At 46.1% G+C, this 13710-nt stretch overlaps 1 protein-coding gene across 1 annotated transcript in view; it reads right to left on the minus strand.

Annotated features, from left to right (window-relative positions):
• Nucleotides 1-13710, minus strand: part of SPHK1 (sphingosine kinase 1) — a 69088-nt gene that overhangs the window by 7052 nt on the left and 48326 nt on the right. The window contains exons 3-5 of the mRNA XM_077327694.1: nucleotides 9677-9826; nucleotides 4752-4846; nucleotides 3222-3337 (exon numbers count right to left, since the gene is read on the minus strand). Of these exons, the coding sequence (XP_077183809.1) occupies nucleotides 3222-3337; nucleotides 4752-4846; nucleotides 9677-9826 (361 nt within the window). The remainder of the gene's footprint in view (nucleotides 1-3221; nucleotides 3338-4751; nucleotides 4847-9676; nucleotides 9827-13710) is intronic.

Genomic DNA, 13710 nt, shown 5'->3' on the forward strand with positions numbered 1-13710 from the left:
GGCAGACAACATTGCAAATCAGATGCAAGAGTTTGTTCTTATGTTGATCATGTGGGATGAGATTTTGCAAAAGTTTCATAGAGCAAGTCAAGTTCTGCAAAGTGAGGATGTGAACTTTAAAATATGTGCAGATGGGTCCTTAGCTGACCAACTACACACATTAAGAGATGACTTTGAAAGATGTGTAGCACTTGCAAAGGAAATACTACCAGATGTTTATTACAGTATAGCTCAAACTCGCAAACGTATCAGAAAGCAGGTACACAATGACAGAGATACACCAGCAGTAAATCTAAATGCTAGGGATAAATTCCCTATCACCACCTTTTGCACAGTTGTTGAGAAACCAGAAACCCAGATGAGAAGAAGAGGTGCACAAAGAAATAGCAGATTTTCTTCCCAGAAGTGCCAGATAATTTTCCTTCATCCACTGAAACTGGAAAGTACTCAATTCCACACAGTAAAAAAATTAGTGTTACACCAGCACAATGGAGTAACATTTAAAAAAAAAAAAAAACCCACACCTCTGGGAATTCCTCACCTGCTGGCTCCTCTGCTGCCATCTTGCGCTTCCTGCCATTTCGCACGCCTGGTTGAAATGGCAGAAGAGGGGAACACACTATACATGCTCCTCTCTTCTGCCTGTCAATGAAGACAGGTGGCCAATCACCTTTCTCCCTCTTTTAAAGAGACCGCGATGCGAGCTCATTTTTTAAAAAATGAGACTTATGTGTTTAAATCCATAGGTGCATAGGGCTTTTACTGCAAGCTCTCTTGCAATGCAGAGCCTTGAAGCTTTAAAAAAAATTGGGGCGGGATTTGTTTTGTTGTTGTTGTTGTTTTTGGTGGGGAAGAGGCATGCTTGATGGGCAAACTGATGGGGAAAAGCTTATTTTGTGCTATGCCTGGGCGATTGTGTGCCTATTCATTGCTCCAAGCAGTTTTTAGAAAGAAAGAAAGAAAGAAAGAAAGAAAGAAAGAAAGAAAGAAAGAAAGAAAGAAAGAAAGAAAGAAAGAAAGAAAGAAAGAAAGAAAGAAAGAAAGAAAGAAAGAAAGAAAGAAAGAAAGAAAGAAAGAAAGAAAGAAAGAAAGAAAGAAAGAAAGAAAGAAAGCCCCGTTCCAGTGAAGAGAGAGGGAGGCGGGCTCGAGGGCAGGCACTTGCTACTTCGGCCACTTTGGTAATGCACGTGTCTTTTGCGAGTGGCTTGCTGGCTGATCTCCTCCTGCTCACATGGCAGGGGGAATCCAGTTTATGCAATTCCCCTGCAAGCGCTTTAAAATGGAGAATGTAGCTGCCAGTTTGCTGCTGGAACGCTGGATGTTCATGACATCATGCAAAACACCAAAGATATGACGTTTACAAAAGGTAAGAATTTCACTTCTTTTATCAGGTGCGGAATGGCTCTTAGTGTTCTCAAAAGTGAATTGGTGTTTGCCCAGAGGACTTGGATACTAATCTCTCTGCTGAGCTTCATATGTGTGCCATATTTTTTTACAACAAAAACTGTAAAAACTAGATTCAGTCATGCTGAACTTTATAAAATAATTTTAGAAAACAAAATTGAGTGTGTGCTGCTTTGCATATATTTTTAACATGGATGGTCCCAAATTGCAGACCTGAACATTCATTTTCTCAGCTCAAGCATATTAAAAATCTCAACAGAACAACTATGCGGCAAGACCGGCTGAATGCATTGTCTCTGTTAACTAGAGAAGCAGATTTGTTATGGTAAATTAGTTTGGAGGACTTGATCAAGACTCTCCTAAAAAATAGGAGAAAACTCCGAAAATTATAAATAAAGTTATAAGCAGAGAACAATAAGCATTATTTGATATTTTTTGCATATAGAAACGCAGTTTATCTTCAAGGCTAAAAAGCAATGGAATAAAAGATGTTTTGTTTCATGCATATTATATTTTTCCATTAGAAAATCTTTTTTAATTGTCCATCAACATCAATTTCTGCAAAAAGAGGATTTTCAAAATTGAAAAGATTACATAATTTCAGTAGAGATAATAGATCATATTTTGCGTTATAATCTTTGAGAGGATGATTCAAGATAGTTTTCAGTAATTTTTGTATATGCATTTTTCCCTTATAATAATGTTATTTAAAAGTGCTTGGAATAGTGTGGAAAACTGCATTTGTTTCTGTTGCCCTGTTTGTAAGTAAATAATCTGTTTATATTGCTTTCTGTTACTTAGTGTTAAATATTTTTTTAACTTTATACTTAACATCGTTGTGGGGTGTGGTTTGGAAGAAAACAGAATTTTAAATCTCTTATCTCGCCTTATTTTATCCCTTCTTCCCTCCCAAAAGTTCAGGGCGGCATATGAGGGTTCTACCCTCCTCTCTGTTACCCTTTGCTTTAGGCGAGGTGCTAAGACATAGTGATTGGCCCAAGATCACACAGTGAGCTAGACAACAAAGTACAGATTTGAACTCAAGCATCCCAAGCCCCAATCTGGCATCCTAAGCCCTCCACTATACTGACCTACCATTATAATCAGCACAGGCACATACTACCCAGGAAGAGCTATACAGAGTGCTGAAGAGCCACGAACTGATGAGCCATCCACCAGCTTCTCACATATTTTTACCAAGCCTCCTTGACAAATATTTGCGCTTGTCTTCACAAAGCTAGTTACTTGCCTTAGAACAGAGAGACCAAGGTTAGTTTCTGCAACCATTTAGACTCATGGGGGCTTGCTTGAAGAAATGAGCATAAACTGGGAAAATGCAGTTTTTTTCATGGCTGAACCACGCAACTCAGTCCCTTTAAAGTTTCAAGGGACTGCAGAGGGCACCCAACAATCAGCAAGTGGGGAGGGGCTCCCAGCTGTGCAGTTGCAAATCATTAAAAATAGCTGCCAGGAGCATGGTGGGAAATAGCTGTGCAGGGAGGCGCTTCCTGTCACACAACTGTTTCAGGCTGTCTTCTGCAGACCCTTTAAACTTTAAAGGAACTACAAAAGACAGTCTGAAAAAATAGCTGCATGGTGGGGCCAGCAGCAGTATACCAATGAGGGCACTGATTTCAAGCGGTCACTACCTACCCCAAAGTCACATGGAACAGTCCGGAGATTTCTAGGATGCTGAATTCTGCAACAGCTGTCACAGTGCAAAACTGGACCATGCGGTTTGACAACAAGCAGACTCCCCTGACAAGTACAAACAAGGCTTTGACATTCAATACAACATTTTGTTTGTAATCCCTTACGTTGTATAGTAATTGAGAGAAGCAGCAACGGCATTTCCAGAGCCAGCCGGGAGGACACAAAGAGGCTTCTGGGTAGCAGTCTCCCAGTCAGGACGCTCCATCAGTCCATTTATGACCTGCAAAGATACAAAGAAGCTGGCTGCTCAAAAGCTGGTTTGAGGGAAGAGCACAAGGAAAGGTGGTTTTCAGCTATGAGCCTGGCTTTGGTAACAATGCCGCAGCAGCAGGGTGAGTCATACGGGTATCATATAAATGTCAAGTCATTTCCCTGGAGCAGCATATGAGATCTCAAGGGCACATCACTTTTGGGTTCTGGGGAGGCTGGATTTACACAAGCAGCAGAATGAACTGAAAGAATGGTGATGTGATGGGCTGGACTGCATCGCTTTGGGTTGTAGGTGAGAAAATGTGAATGTTGCGCACATTAAAAAGAAACCTTCCTGAAGGTAGAAAGCTAGCACATTTTGGGAAATAGTTCTTCCTCTAGCCTTGCATGATGCTAGTTCTCTAGTTGCAGGGAGTTTTGCTGATAGGGAAGAGTCTAAAAAAACCTGTATCCCCCACTTACAGTCTGACATGGCACAGTCCATTTTACCACCTCATTCTGATACATGCGTAAGCCAGGCCGGAGTCAGTCTCACATGAGAAGCAGTGGGTTTGAGGATGTATCTGGGAGTCAAAAACTACTGGAAGTGCTGAACCAGTAAATGTATGCAGTGGGCAAGTCACAGTAACGTTTCCACCTCCCCCCACCCCCAGCTTCCCTCAGCTCTGTCAGTGCTCTATCTTCCCAATGCAGATAGCTCTGCCAATACAAAGATTTAAACCCACTGTATTCATATATATAATCTTGCAAGCATTCAGCTCAGTGCTGTATTCATAGGTACAATTTGATATTCCTTACTTCTTAAGACAGATATCTTAAAATACGACATTTTCCCATTGTTACTCAAAGGGAGGATTTCTGTATTAATATTCTGCAATTAGGGGGGAAATACTGTACTCAGAATAAATTCCTAAATATTCAAAATTTGGCTTACTGAGCCATTAGCAGACTGTTCACTCTTTTTAGTCTTTGCACAACTTTTGAGGACTAGAGACACACTATGGAAGAGTCTCAAGCCAGTTTTGGCACTAGGCAACGGATCCTGTACTCTGTGAAGGGACAACTGCATCCATATGGACTTACTCAGTGGGCCTTTGCTCCATATAAGTTAACACTGGGTCATAATGGCTCAGTACTGAGGTTTGAGCTGTAGGCTATTAAAGGCTCGGGAAGCAGGATCAACTGTTTAATAGTATTTAGTGACATGCAGGTATTAATTTCAAAACTAGCCAACTGAGTCTTAACATGAAGGGAAGCCATGACTAGTAGCAAGACTCACAAAGCTCATTTATTCTATTCATCATGTCCACTTTGAGCAATGGGGCAGCATCTGGTCCTCTGTGGTGGGAGGATCATCCAGTGTTGTGTCATCATAGGAAAAGCCAGAACCCCAAGTTTGACAGCGGTCCATCTGCCCTTCTTACCTCATACAGCAAGCCATCCCCAGCCATAATGACCAAGGCATCCCACCTGGACAAGTCCTCCTCCCTCACCAGTTCCCAAGCATGGTGGTGTTTCTCTAGAGAGAAAGACAAAGAGCCTGTATGACTTGTAGGTGGCATTACCTTGCGTAAACATGGGATCAACAGGAAATGAGGCTGGCCATATGGGCTGGTCCACACACACATCTCAAAATAGACAGCTGCATTCTCTCACACAGTCAGACTCACCGGCGGCTAATTTCACCTGCTCAGCAGGAGCGGCTTGAGCTCTGCATCCTCCACGGCTCCCTGTCTTATTCAGGAAACACTGCCAGTCAGTCCTCTCTTCCCTCTGACACATACTGGCAGCAGTATCATGGTGGAGGAGTACATGAGGAAAAGGATGAGAACCAGCCCACGCCCAGAAGATGGCTCCCTACTTTGACATAATCTGGCTGTATAGATCCATGTCATAGGAACCTCAACGTTGGACTATTGTATCATGGATCTGACAATGTCAGTGAACACACTGCAGCTGGTACAGAGGCTCGGTGACTCAAGAGCTAGATGGGCATGCACGTCACACCCACTCTGCAATCATTCCATTGGTCAGGAACCAATTACTAGGCTCAGCTCAAGGTACTAGTCATCACCTACAAAACCATTCATGGCCTTGGGCCCATATAGAATCATAGCCTTTCCAGAGACCTACAGCAGCTTCCCAATAATTACAAGTTCTTGTAAGTGATCCAATCTGAATTTTTAAGAGCATTGTTTAATGCTGTCAGGTGCACTCCAAATGTGATTCTGAGACAGAAGGCCGGCCTCTGTACAGTAGAAACAGAATTCTGGCAACATATATTCTACTTCTGTTAAGAACTCATTTAAAGCCCTCCAGCCTAATTCCTTTTATGTTAGCGGCTGTCCCCTACCTGTGTTGGCTGGATAAAGAAGCAGGCAAATTAAGATCAATTGGGCTTGACCTGCTTCAACTATTAGAAGGAGGCCTAACTAAAGCAGAAAGCATGATTCAACCACAACTTTTGGACACAGAGCTCCTAAAGGAGATTTCCTTATTACCAGCTCCTTGTTGTTGTTGTTGTCGTCAGCCATTCAGCTGTGTCTGACTCTTGGCGATCCCACAGCACAGCCACTCTCCCCAATCCTGCACCTAAGCTGTGCAAAGTTCTGGCTGGTGTCCACCCCAATTGAGTCCAACCACTGCACCCTCTGTCATTCTGGTTTCCTTTTTCCACTGACCTATCCTAGCATAACTGCTTTCTGCATTGATTTGGATCTCATGGTAGGGCCAAAGTGAGTGAGTGGGTTTTGTGATTTTGCCTACCAGTGATATATCAGCCATTATGAGCTGTTGTATTTCCTTGTTTGTGACTTTTACTGTCCATGGAACCCGCAGAAGCCTTCTCCAACACCAGAGATCAAGGAATAGATTCTGTTGTCTGGTTTTTTTTTCATCGTCCAACTTTCACAACAATAAGTGGCTATTGGAAATATGATACATCTAACCAGCTCTTTACTCTAGGTTAAAATCATGGATAAATATTGCCAGTGCCCCTTACCTAGGGAACATTCATAATTCCAACCACTTCCATCAGCAGTACTGTCTGGCAACCTCTGCACTTGAGACTCTGTTTATGTGATAAGACTGTGGGGACAACATCCCATATTCTACAACACTGCGCATTATATGAGGATGACAGGAACAAACTAATAATCCCTGCTGTCTCTCAATTTAAGCCCTTGGAGAGTTACTTGAAATATGCAGAGGGACATCTTGTAACTTTTCTCCTGGGAGACAAAATTAAGACGGTTTCAAACGATGTAGCACAATATTGCTATTTGGTCTCTAGGGAAAGGCAAGTTCTATCTGAACAAATTCAACAATTTTACTAGTTTCCCTTACTAATTAATGTCATCATTAAAGTGTGTTTTTAACTTGCTGATTAATTGTTTATTTCCCGCTGGTTGTTGACCCTATTAATAAACTGTACTGTACTATTCCCACAGCGGAGTGACATCATTTCCAGATCTTCCCTGAAAACGATGTAAATTCTAAAAGCCCTCCCCCATATCCCTGGCCTCCCAGTCTCCTGCTGGGTGCTGGCAACCCTAGCTGTGACAACTTCCCTCTTCTGAACACAGGCATCTAAAGATGGGCCCTGCAAATGCCCCTCAGCAATGACCCTGTGCAGCTGCACTTTCTGTTTCGGCTACCACATGGAGCTGGAGATTAAAAAATAAGGCCAAGGCCAATGGTGCAAAATCAGGTAAATATATTTTATTACTCAGTTAAATTTTTAAATATCCCCTTTGTCAGTAGATCAGTTAGTCTAGCAGTAATTATTCAAAATGAGTAAAAAGCCAATAAGGAAAATGCAGTTTAGTTTGTGGTTTGTGGCATGCCCTGTTCACAAACCATGAACCATCAGCTGGAGATCCCATGCAGGTTTGGAGTTACTAGCTTGCTCAGTATCCATTCTGTACACGTGAACCTCCTGAACCTATGCCAGATATTGTGACAGATGCAGGTTCAGGAGGTTGAAGATTATATGGAAGAAGAGGAAGGACTTTGTGTGTGGGTTTTTTTTTTTTTGTACCCCACTTTTTATTACCTGAAGGAGTCTCAAAGCAGCCTGCAATTGCCTACTCTTCTTTTCTCCACAAGAGATATCCTGTGAGGTAGGTGAGGCTGAGAGAGCTCTGAGTGAACTTTGACTAGCCCAAGGTCCCCCAGCTGGCTGCATATGGAAATGGAGTTGCTAATCAAACCTGCTTCTCCAGATTGGAGGCTGCCACTCTTAACCCTACACCAAGCTAGAATGGATCCTATGCAAGCCAGAGACATCAAGGTCACAGGGGACCTCCCCTGGCTGCTCCTGGACGTATCTTCCAAATGGTTGCTTTGAAGTTTGGCATTTTGATGGAGCTGAGACAGTCTGTCTCAATCATGAGCTGGCAGAAACCTTCATAAACAGCTTCCAAGTTTGTGCTGGTTGACCTGCCATAAACCTGACTTTGCAAATCAAACCATGACAACAGTCACCACAAACTATTCAATTCAATTTCAATTTCAATTTCAATTTCTATGGTTTGTGCCCATTCCTATTAATTGGATTTTTCAATTTGCTGTTATTACATTGGCTTCTACCTTTGTAATCCAATTTCTGCGTTATGGTATGCCATGCCTTATGTTTTTGTTTGTATTGTTTTCTAATTCGGTAATCCTAGTCCTATTTCACAGTGTGATTGATGTCTACTTGAACTGATTTTGATATTCTAGAAACCTTGAAAAGTGTGGTAAAAGGTAAGTAATTAAATATTTCATCTGCTGAATCCTTGCCCCCCCAAATAAAGTCAACAACCTGATTTCATGTACACACACATACATGCTCCTTCACTTCTTTCACCCCTCTCCTCTTACAGAAATAATTTCCAAAGGGCCAGAATATGCAGTGCTCAAGTAGTGCCAGTTACCCTGTCTGTCCATAGCCTAAAGGTTCTTTTTTTCCTGTTCAAAGAAATTGGGGGAGGGGGGGCAATAAGTAAGATACAGGGAATGGAGTCATATACTGCATGAAGCAATTGAATCTATCCCAGACAGCTGACGCACCTGTTTTAAAAGTCCCCCTGTTTTGAAAGTCAAACAATATGCTGAGCATCTTTACTGGAGAGTTTAATTTTATTTGTATGCCACAGTCTTGTAATGTTCACTTTTGAAGACCTTAAGAGCAAAGGAGGAGAGTTTTCTGGCAGCAAAATTTGGAGTCCTGAGGGGAGCAGATATACCAAAGGGTAAGGGTGCCACACATTATGCCATCACGGTCTTATTGCTTGATTGACTGGGTGTGTTTTTTTCCACCCTTCCTCTCAGAAGGGTGGCATACATTCTTCTTTTCTCCTTCAATTTACCCTCACAACAACCCTGTGAGGTAGGACACACAGAGAGAATTACTGGCCAAAGGTTACCTTCAAGGCTCCCTGACTGTACTCTAAACACCTTCATCTTTAGCACTGGTGTAGAGGTCCTTCACTCACATATAGCTCAGCCCTTACCTGCTTCTTGGAATAGCAAAAATTGAATCAGAAAGACCATTATGGCATAGTATGTTGCAACCCCACCCCAAAAAAACCCTCAGTCAGGAAAAAGGTACTCCCTCCAGTGTGGAAGTGTCATGCACGCCTGGGGCTGCCAACTTCTCAGTGGTGGCTAGAGATCCTCCCGAATGACAACTCTTCTCTAGAACACAGGGATCAGCTCCCCAGGAGGAAACTGCTGATTCATACAAGTGGACCCTGCTGAGGTCTATCCCCTCCCCAAACCCTGCCCTCCCCAGGCTTTACCCCCAAATCTTCAGGACTTTTCCAACTTAGTTGACACCTCACACAAGCCCCATGCATTTTTTAAAACTGTTCTATGCAATATAGACTCTATTACAAATAAATAGGGCAAGCAAGGATGCTCCTGAGGCCTCTGCAGGACTCAAGCAAGGGAGCCCATCACAGTGCTGCCATTAGGGTTACCAGTTCTGGGTGAGAAAATTCCTGAAAATTTGGAGGATGGAGACTGGCTATAATGCCATAGAGGCCAACTTTGAAAGCAACCAATTTCTCCATGGGAACTGAGGTCATTTGCAGTTCCAGGAGACCTCCAGCCACCTCCTGGAAGCTGCCAACCCAACTGCATTGCCAGCAATGGTAGGTTAGCAACATGAGGGCTAAGAAAGAGCTTGAGTGGAGACAGCCATGGGCAACAGCTGGTGGGTAAGGCCTGGGGGGCAGAGGTAAGGATACAGGTGTGAGAACAGTCACTTTTGTAGCTGCCAACTGGCATGGTCCAGAGTCTTCCACCATGTGGAGGAAGTATTGCTACAGCGTATCCAGAGCTCTTGTTCAGGCACAACACTTACCAGTTATAAACATGCTGAATGCTATGTTTGCTTCTGTCAGCATCGGCTGCACTTGGGTCCTGAATAGATGCAGTGCCTGGCCAGACCCACTTTGTGGATTTAAGAGAACCATCACTTGACAGGGCCGAGGGAGGAGTCCATATATTGCCTCTGCAGAGAAACAAGAAAGAGCAGGGAAATTACAAGAAGGTTTGGGGTGTCAGGCTACATAGAAGATCCTATTTCCCCTCTCCTTATCCAGATCCTAAAGAGGGGGGGGTACTACAGACTAGCATATAATTAATTACTGTAGCTAAACAGCATGGATTAAAACATGAAACCAGACCAGGGTGTAAACTGCACGGAGCTTTTACTCCAACCCAGATCGATCCCTGCCCTCTAAACAGAATGTGAATTCCGTTTGGATTTGGGGCAATTTAAAATTTCCTTCTGCAACAAGAAGGATTGATCCGTAGTGATCCTATCTTTATTGTGCGATATCTTACAGTGATTGGCCACAGGTGGTCATGTGACAAACTTGCCTTAAAGAAGAAGCCCCTAATTTCTCTCAATTTATGTCAGTCCTGGATTTTTTTTCTCCCTTCTCTGCCTTTTTTGATCCTCTCCCACCCACCCCTCTAAGAAAAGAAAGAGGCTCCCTGCTTGGCTCCTCTCCCCCCCCTTCAAGAAAAGAAAGAAGGGGCTTGGATTCCTCCCCCCTTCTGAGCCTCCCTAACCACGTGCAGAACACTATCCTGTTTCAATGGGGAGGGGGGGAGGAGGAAGATCTGAGTTCAAAGCAATCTGAATTCAACAGGATTGACAATGGAATAAACAAAGGAAGTGGAGACTCTGCCCAGGTATGCAGATGTCGAAGAGCTTTGTGAGTATTTAGTTCTACCCTAAAAGTGGAGATATAGCTAAAACTCTTCCCTACAAAAATAGGCAGTGGTGGCCAGGGTTGCTTCTCTCACCAGCCTCAGCCTTTCCTGGGCCAAATAAATAAATAAATCTTGCCACAGTGGCGTGTGCCCTGGTTGTGTTGCATTTCTATATGTTTTTAATAGAATTATTTAAATACTAGAAAATAAGCCCGCTGCAGGCAAAATGCAGCGGGCGCTAGGAGGGCACGCGATGAGGGCGGCAGGGCTGTGCGGCGGGGCTTTAGAAGTCCGGGGTCGTCCGGGACGGGTGGGACCTCGCGGCCTACCTGGTGTCCTGGGGGGCAAGCTGGAGGGCAGGAGGAAGTGGACGGGCTGTAGTGACTTGCGTCAGATTCCCGAGCTGAGGCTGGGAAGCTGGCTGGGCACTCAGGCTGTGTCCGGTGGGCGGCGGCGCGGGCGGCGCTTGGGTGACAGGCGTCAGCGGTTGCATGTGGTGGCGCTGGAGGTGGGCAGCTTGGGCCGCGTGGTGGAGTGCGCCGCCAGCGCCGCCGGGTTCCCCGAAGCTTCCTCCACCGGCCGCTGCTGGTGGGCTGGCAGCGGGGCGTCCTGCGCGTGCGCGGCAGGCGGGAGCAGCCTCAGCCGGCGTCATGGGAGCTGGGCGGCTGGCGCTTGCGTCAGTGGCGGCGGCGGCCCTGAAGCATCCCCCGCCGGCCGCTGCTGGCTGGCTGGGCCGGGGGGCGATGTGCGGCAGCGGCGACCTGCAGCCTTGCAAGGCTTGCAGGTAATGGCGGCGGGCGGACGGCTGTTTTGGAGCGCAGAGGGGGGCGGATCGGGAGGCGCTTTGTGGGCGGAGAGGATCGCTCACCGAAGCACGGCAGGCGGCCAGGCCGGAGGGTCCCCGGGGAAGCGAGCCGCACTACGCGCGGCCAGACGGCCGTCCCTGTGGGGTCCGACGCAGGAAAGGAGGGAGGCCGGCGCGCTTCCCTTTTGCAGGTGGCGCGGGATGGCGCTGTGGCTCGGCGGGGTTCCCGGACTCGCTCGGTCGGCGGCCTGAAAGGGCGGGAGGCGCTTCGCGGCTCTCACTGCATCAGGCCGGCAGGCAAGGAGCCCCCGGCAGCCGCGCGGACTGCCTTGCGGCCGTCCTGACGCGTCGGAGGTGCTATGCGCCTCCGACGTGCCAGGCCACCGGCAAAGGGAGCAAGTGCAAAGAAGCAAGTGCAAAGGGAGCAAGTGCAAGCCGCGCTGCGCACAGCTCGCAGTTACTGGGGCTGGGAATCGGAGGGACCATTGTCTGTCCAGAGGAAGGGTCCAATTCGGACCCTTCCTCATCACGGACACATCCTGCCCTAGAACCCCTTAGCCTTTTATTTAGTCCGTGGCGCCCATGGCGCCACGGGCGGTTTAAAGATTTTATATGTACGTTTTAAGTGCTATTTTTAATGTTTTTATATTCTAATGTTTTGCCACCTTGGGAACCATTTGTGTATAAAGGTGGCACAGAAATGCTTCTTTTAGTTGAATCATGGTCATCCCTGTGTCGGCTTTGATCGTGTCGAGCCAGCAGATCCTTTGGCAACCACATTTCCTTTTGCTACTGACCATGCCACTGAGCATTAATGATTTTTCTAGCGAGTTTAATCGCATGATGCATCCAAAGTAAGTGAGCCTTAGCCATAATATCTTCCCTTCTAATGACATTGTTGGTTTGCTCCTCTCTAACACGATCTTGTTGGTAACTTTGGCTGTCCATGGTATTTGCAGCATTTATCTCCAACACCATAATTCGAAAGCATCTAATCTCCACCTGTCTTCCTTCTTCAGGGTCCAGCTTTCGCATCCACAGGTTGTTATGGGGAAGACAATGGTGTTTACTAGCTGGCACTTTGTATTAAGGCTGATAGCCTTACTCTTCCATATTCGGTTCATGCCTAACATTGCATTTCAGCCCAGTGTTATTCACCGTTTGATTTCATGGCTGCATCCACCACTTTGAGTGATCATAAAGTCAAGAAACATGAAATCATCGATACATTTAATATTCTCATTGTCAATCGTGACTTTGGTGCTACTGCCAGTAACTACAAGTCCCATGGCGCCCCACCGCCAAGTCCCCCCCTTGCCCTCGCCAGCCGCTGGTCAGAGCAGGGCGCACCTTGTCCACCTCCGCCTCGCCAGCCGCTGGCACTGCGGTGGCAGTTCAGCAGGCCCGCCTCACCTTCTGTGCTCCGCTGGCCTGGCTGCCTGCCTGCCTGCCACGGGAGCGGAAGGATGCTGGCTGCCTCCCCCGCTGGCCAGAGCATCCCCTCCCTCCCTTCCTCCACTGCTGGCCAGCCCCTGGGCCGTGATCTTCCCTCTGCATGTGGGTGCAGGCCGCACTGGCCAGGCGGGATATTTGGGGAATGCAGTGGGACACGGGACCAGGCCTTGAAATTTGGGATGGTCCCGTGAAAACCAGAACATCTGGTCACCATGAATTAACTATGTTTTCCAGCATGTTGGTTGCTAGCTAAGCACCATCCGACCGTTGCACCATCAGATGGGTCTGCTCCGGGCTCTGCTTTGCATTCCAAGTTCCAGGGCATGGTCTGGAGGCCTCCAAGTCAGCAGCCTTTACAAAAGCTATCTGGGTCACTGCCCCTATCATGAAATCCTAAGCAGAGTTGGGTCCTTCTAAGACCAACAGGCTTAGTTCTGACTGTACCATGAGTTTTTTCCCTACTATACTGCTTTGTACATACTGTGAGGGGAAAAGAATAATATATTAGTTCTGAAGAAGAGCAGATTTTTATATACTGCTTTTCACTACCTGAAGGAGTCCCAAAACAGTTTACAAATACATTTCCCTTCCTCTCCTCACAAGAGACACCCTATGAGGTAGGTGGGGTTGAGAGAGCTCTAACTATTCTGTGAGAACAACTCTAAGAGATCTGTGACTGGCCCAAGGTCATCTAGCTGGCTGCATATGGAGGAGGAGTGGGGAATCAAACCTGGCTCCCCAGCTTAGAGCCTGCCACTCATAACAACTACACCAAGCTGGCTTTTGGGAGGATACCCAGAGCACGTTACCAAATGTTGTGATCTATAAATACTGGTGATTTAAAAAATGGAAGCCTGACACTTGTGGCTTTAAACATCGGCAAATAATCTTTGGATGGCCAAGCAAGGAAATAA

The sequence above is a fragment of the Paroedura picta genome, chromosome 3, assembly GCF_049243985.1.
Source record: "Paroedura picta isolate Pp20150507F chromosome 3, Ppicta_v3.0, whole genome shotgun sequence".
NCBI classification, from domain to species: domain Eukaryota; kingdom Metazoa; phylum Chordata; class Lepidosauria; order Squamata; family Gekkonidae; genus Paroedura; species Paroedura picta.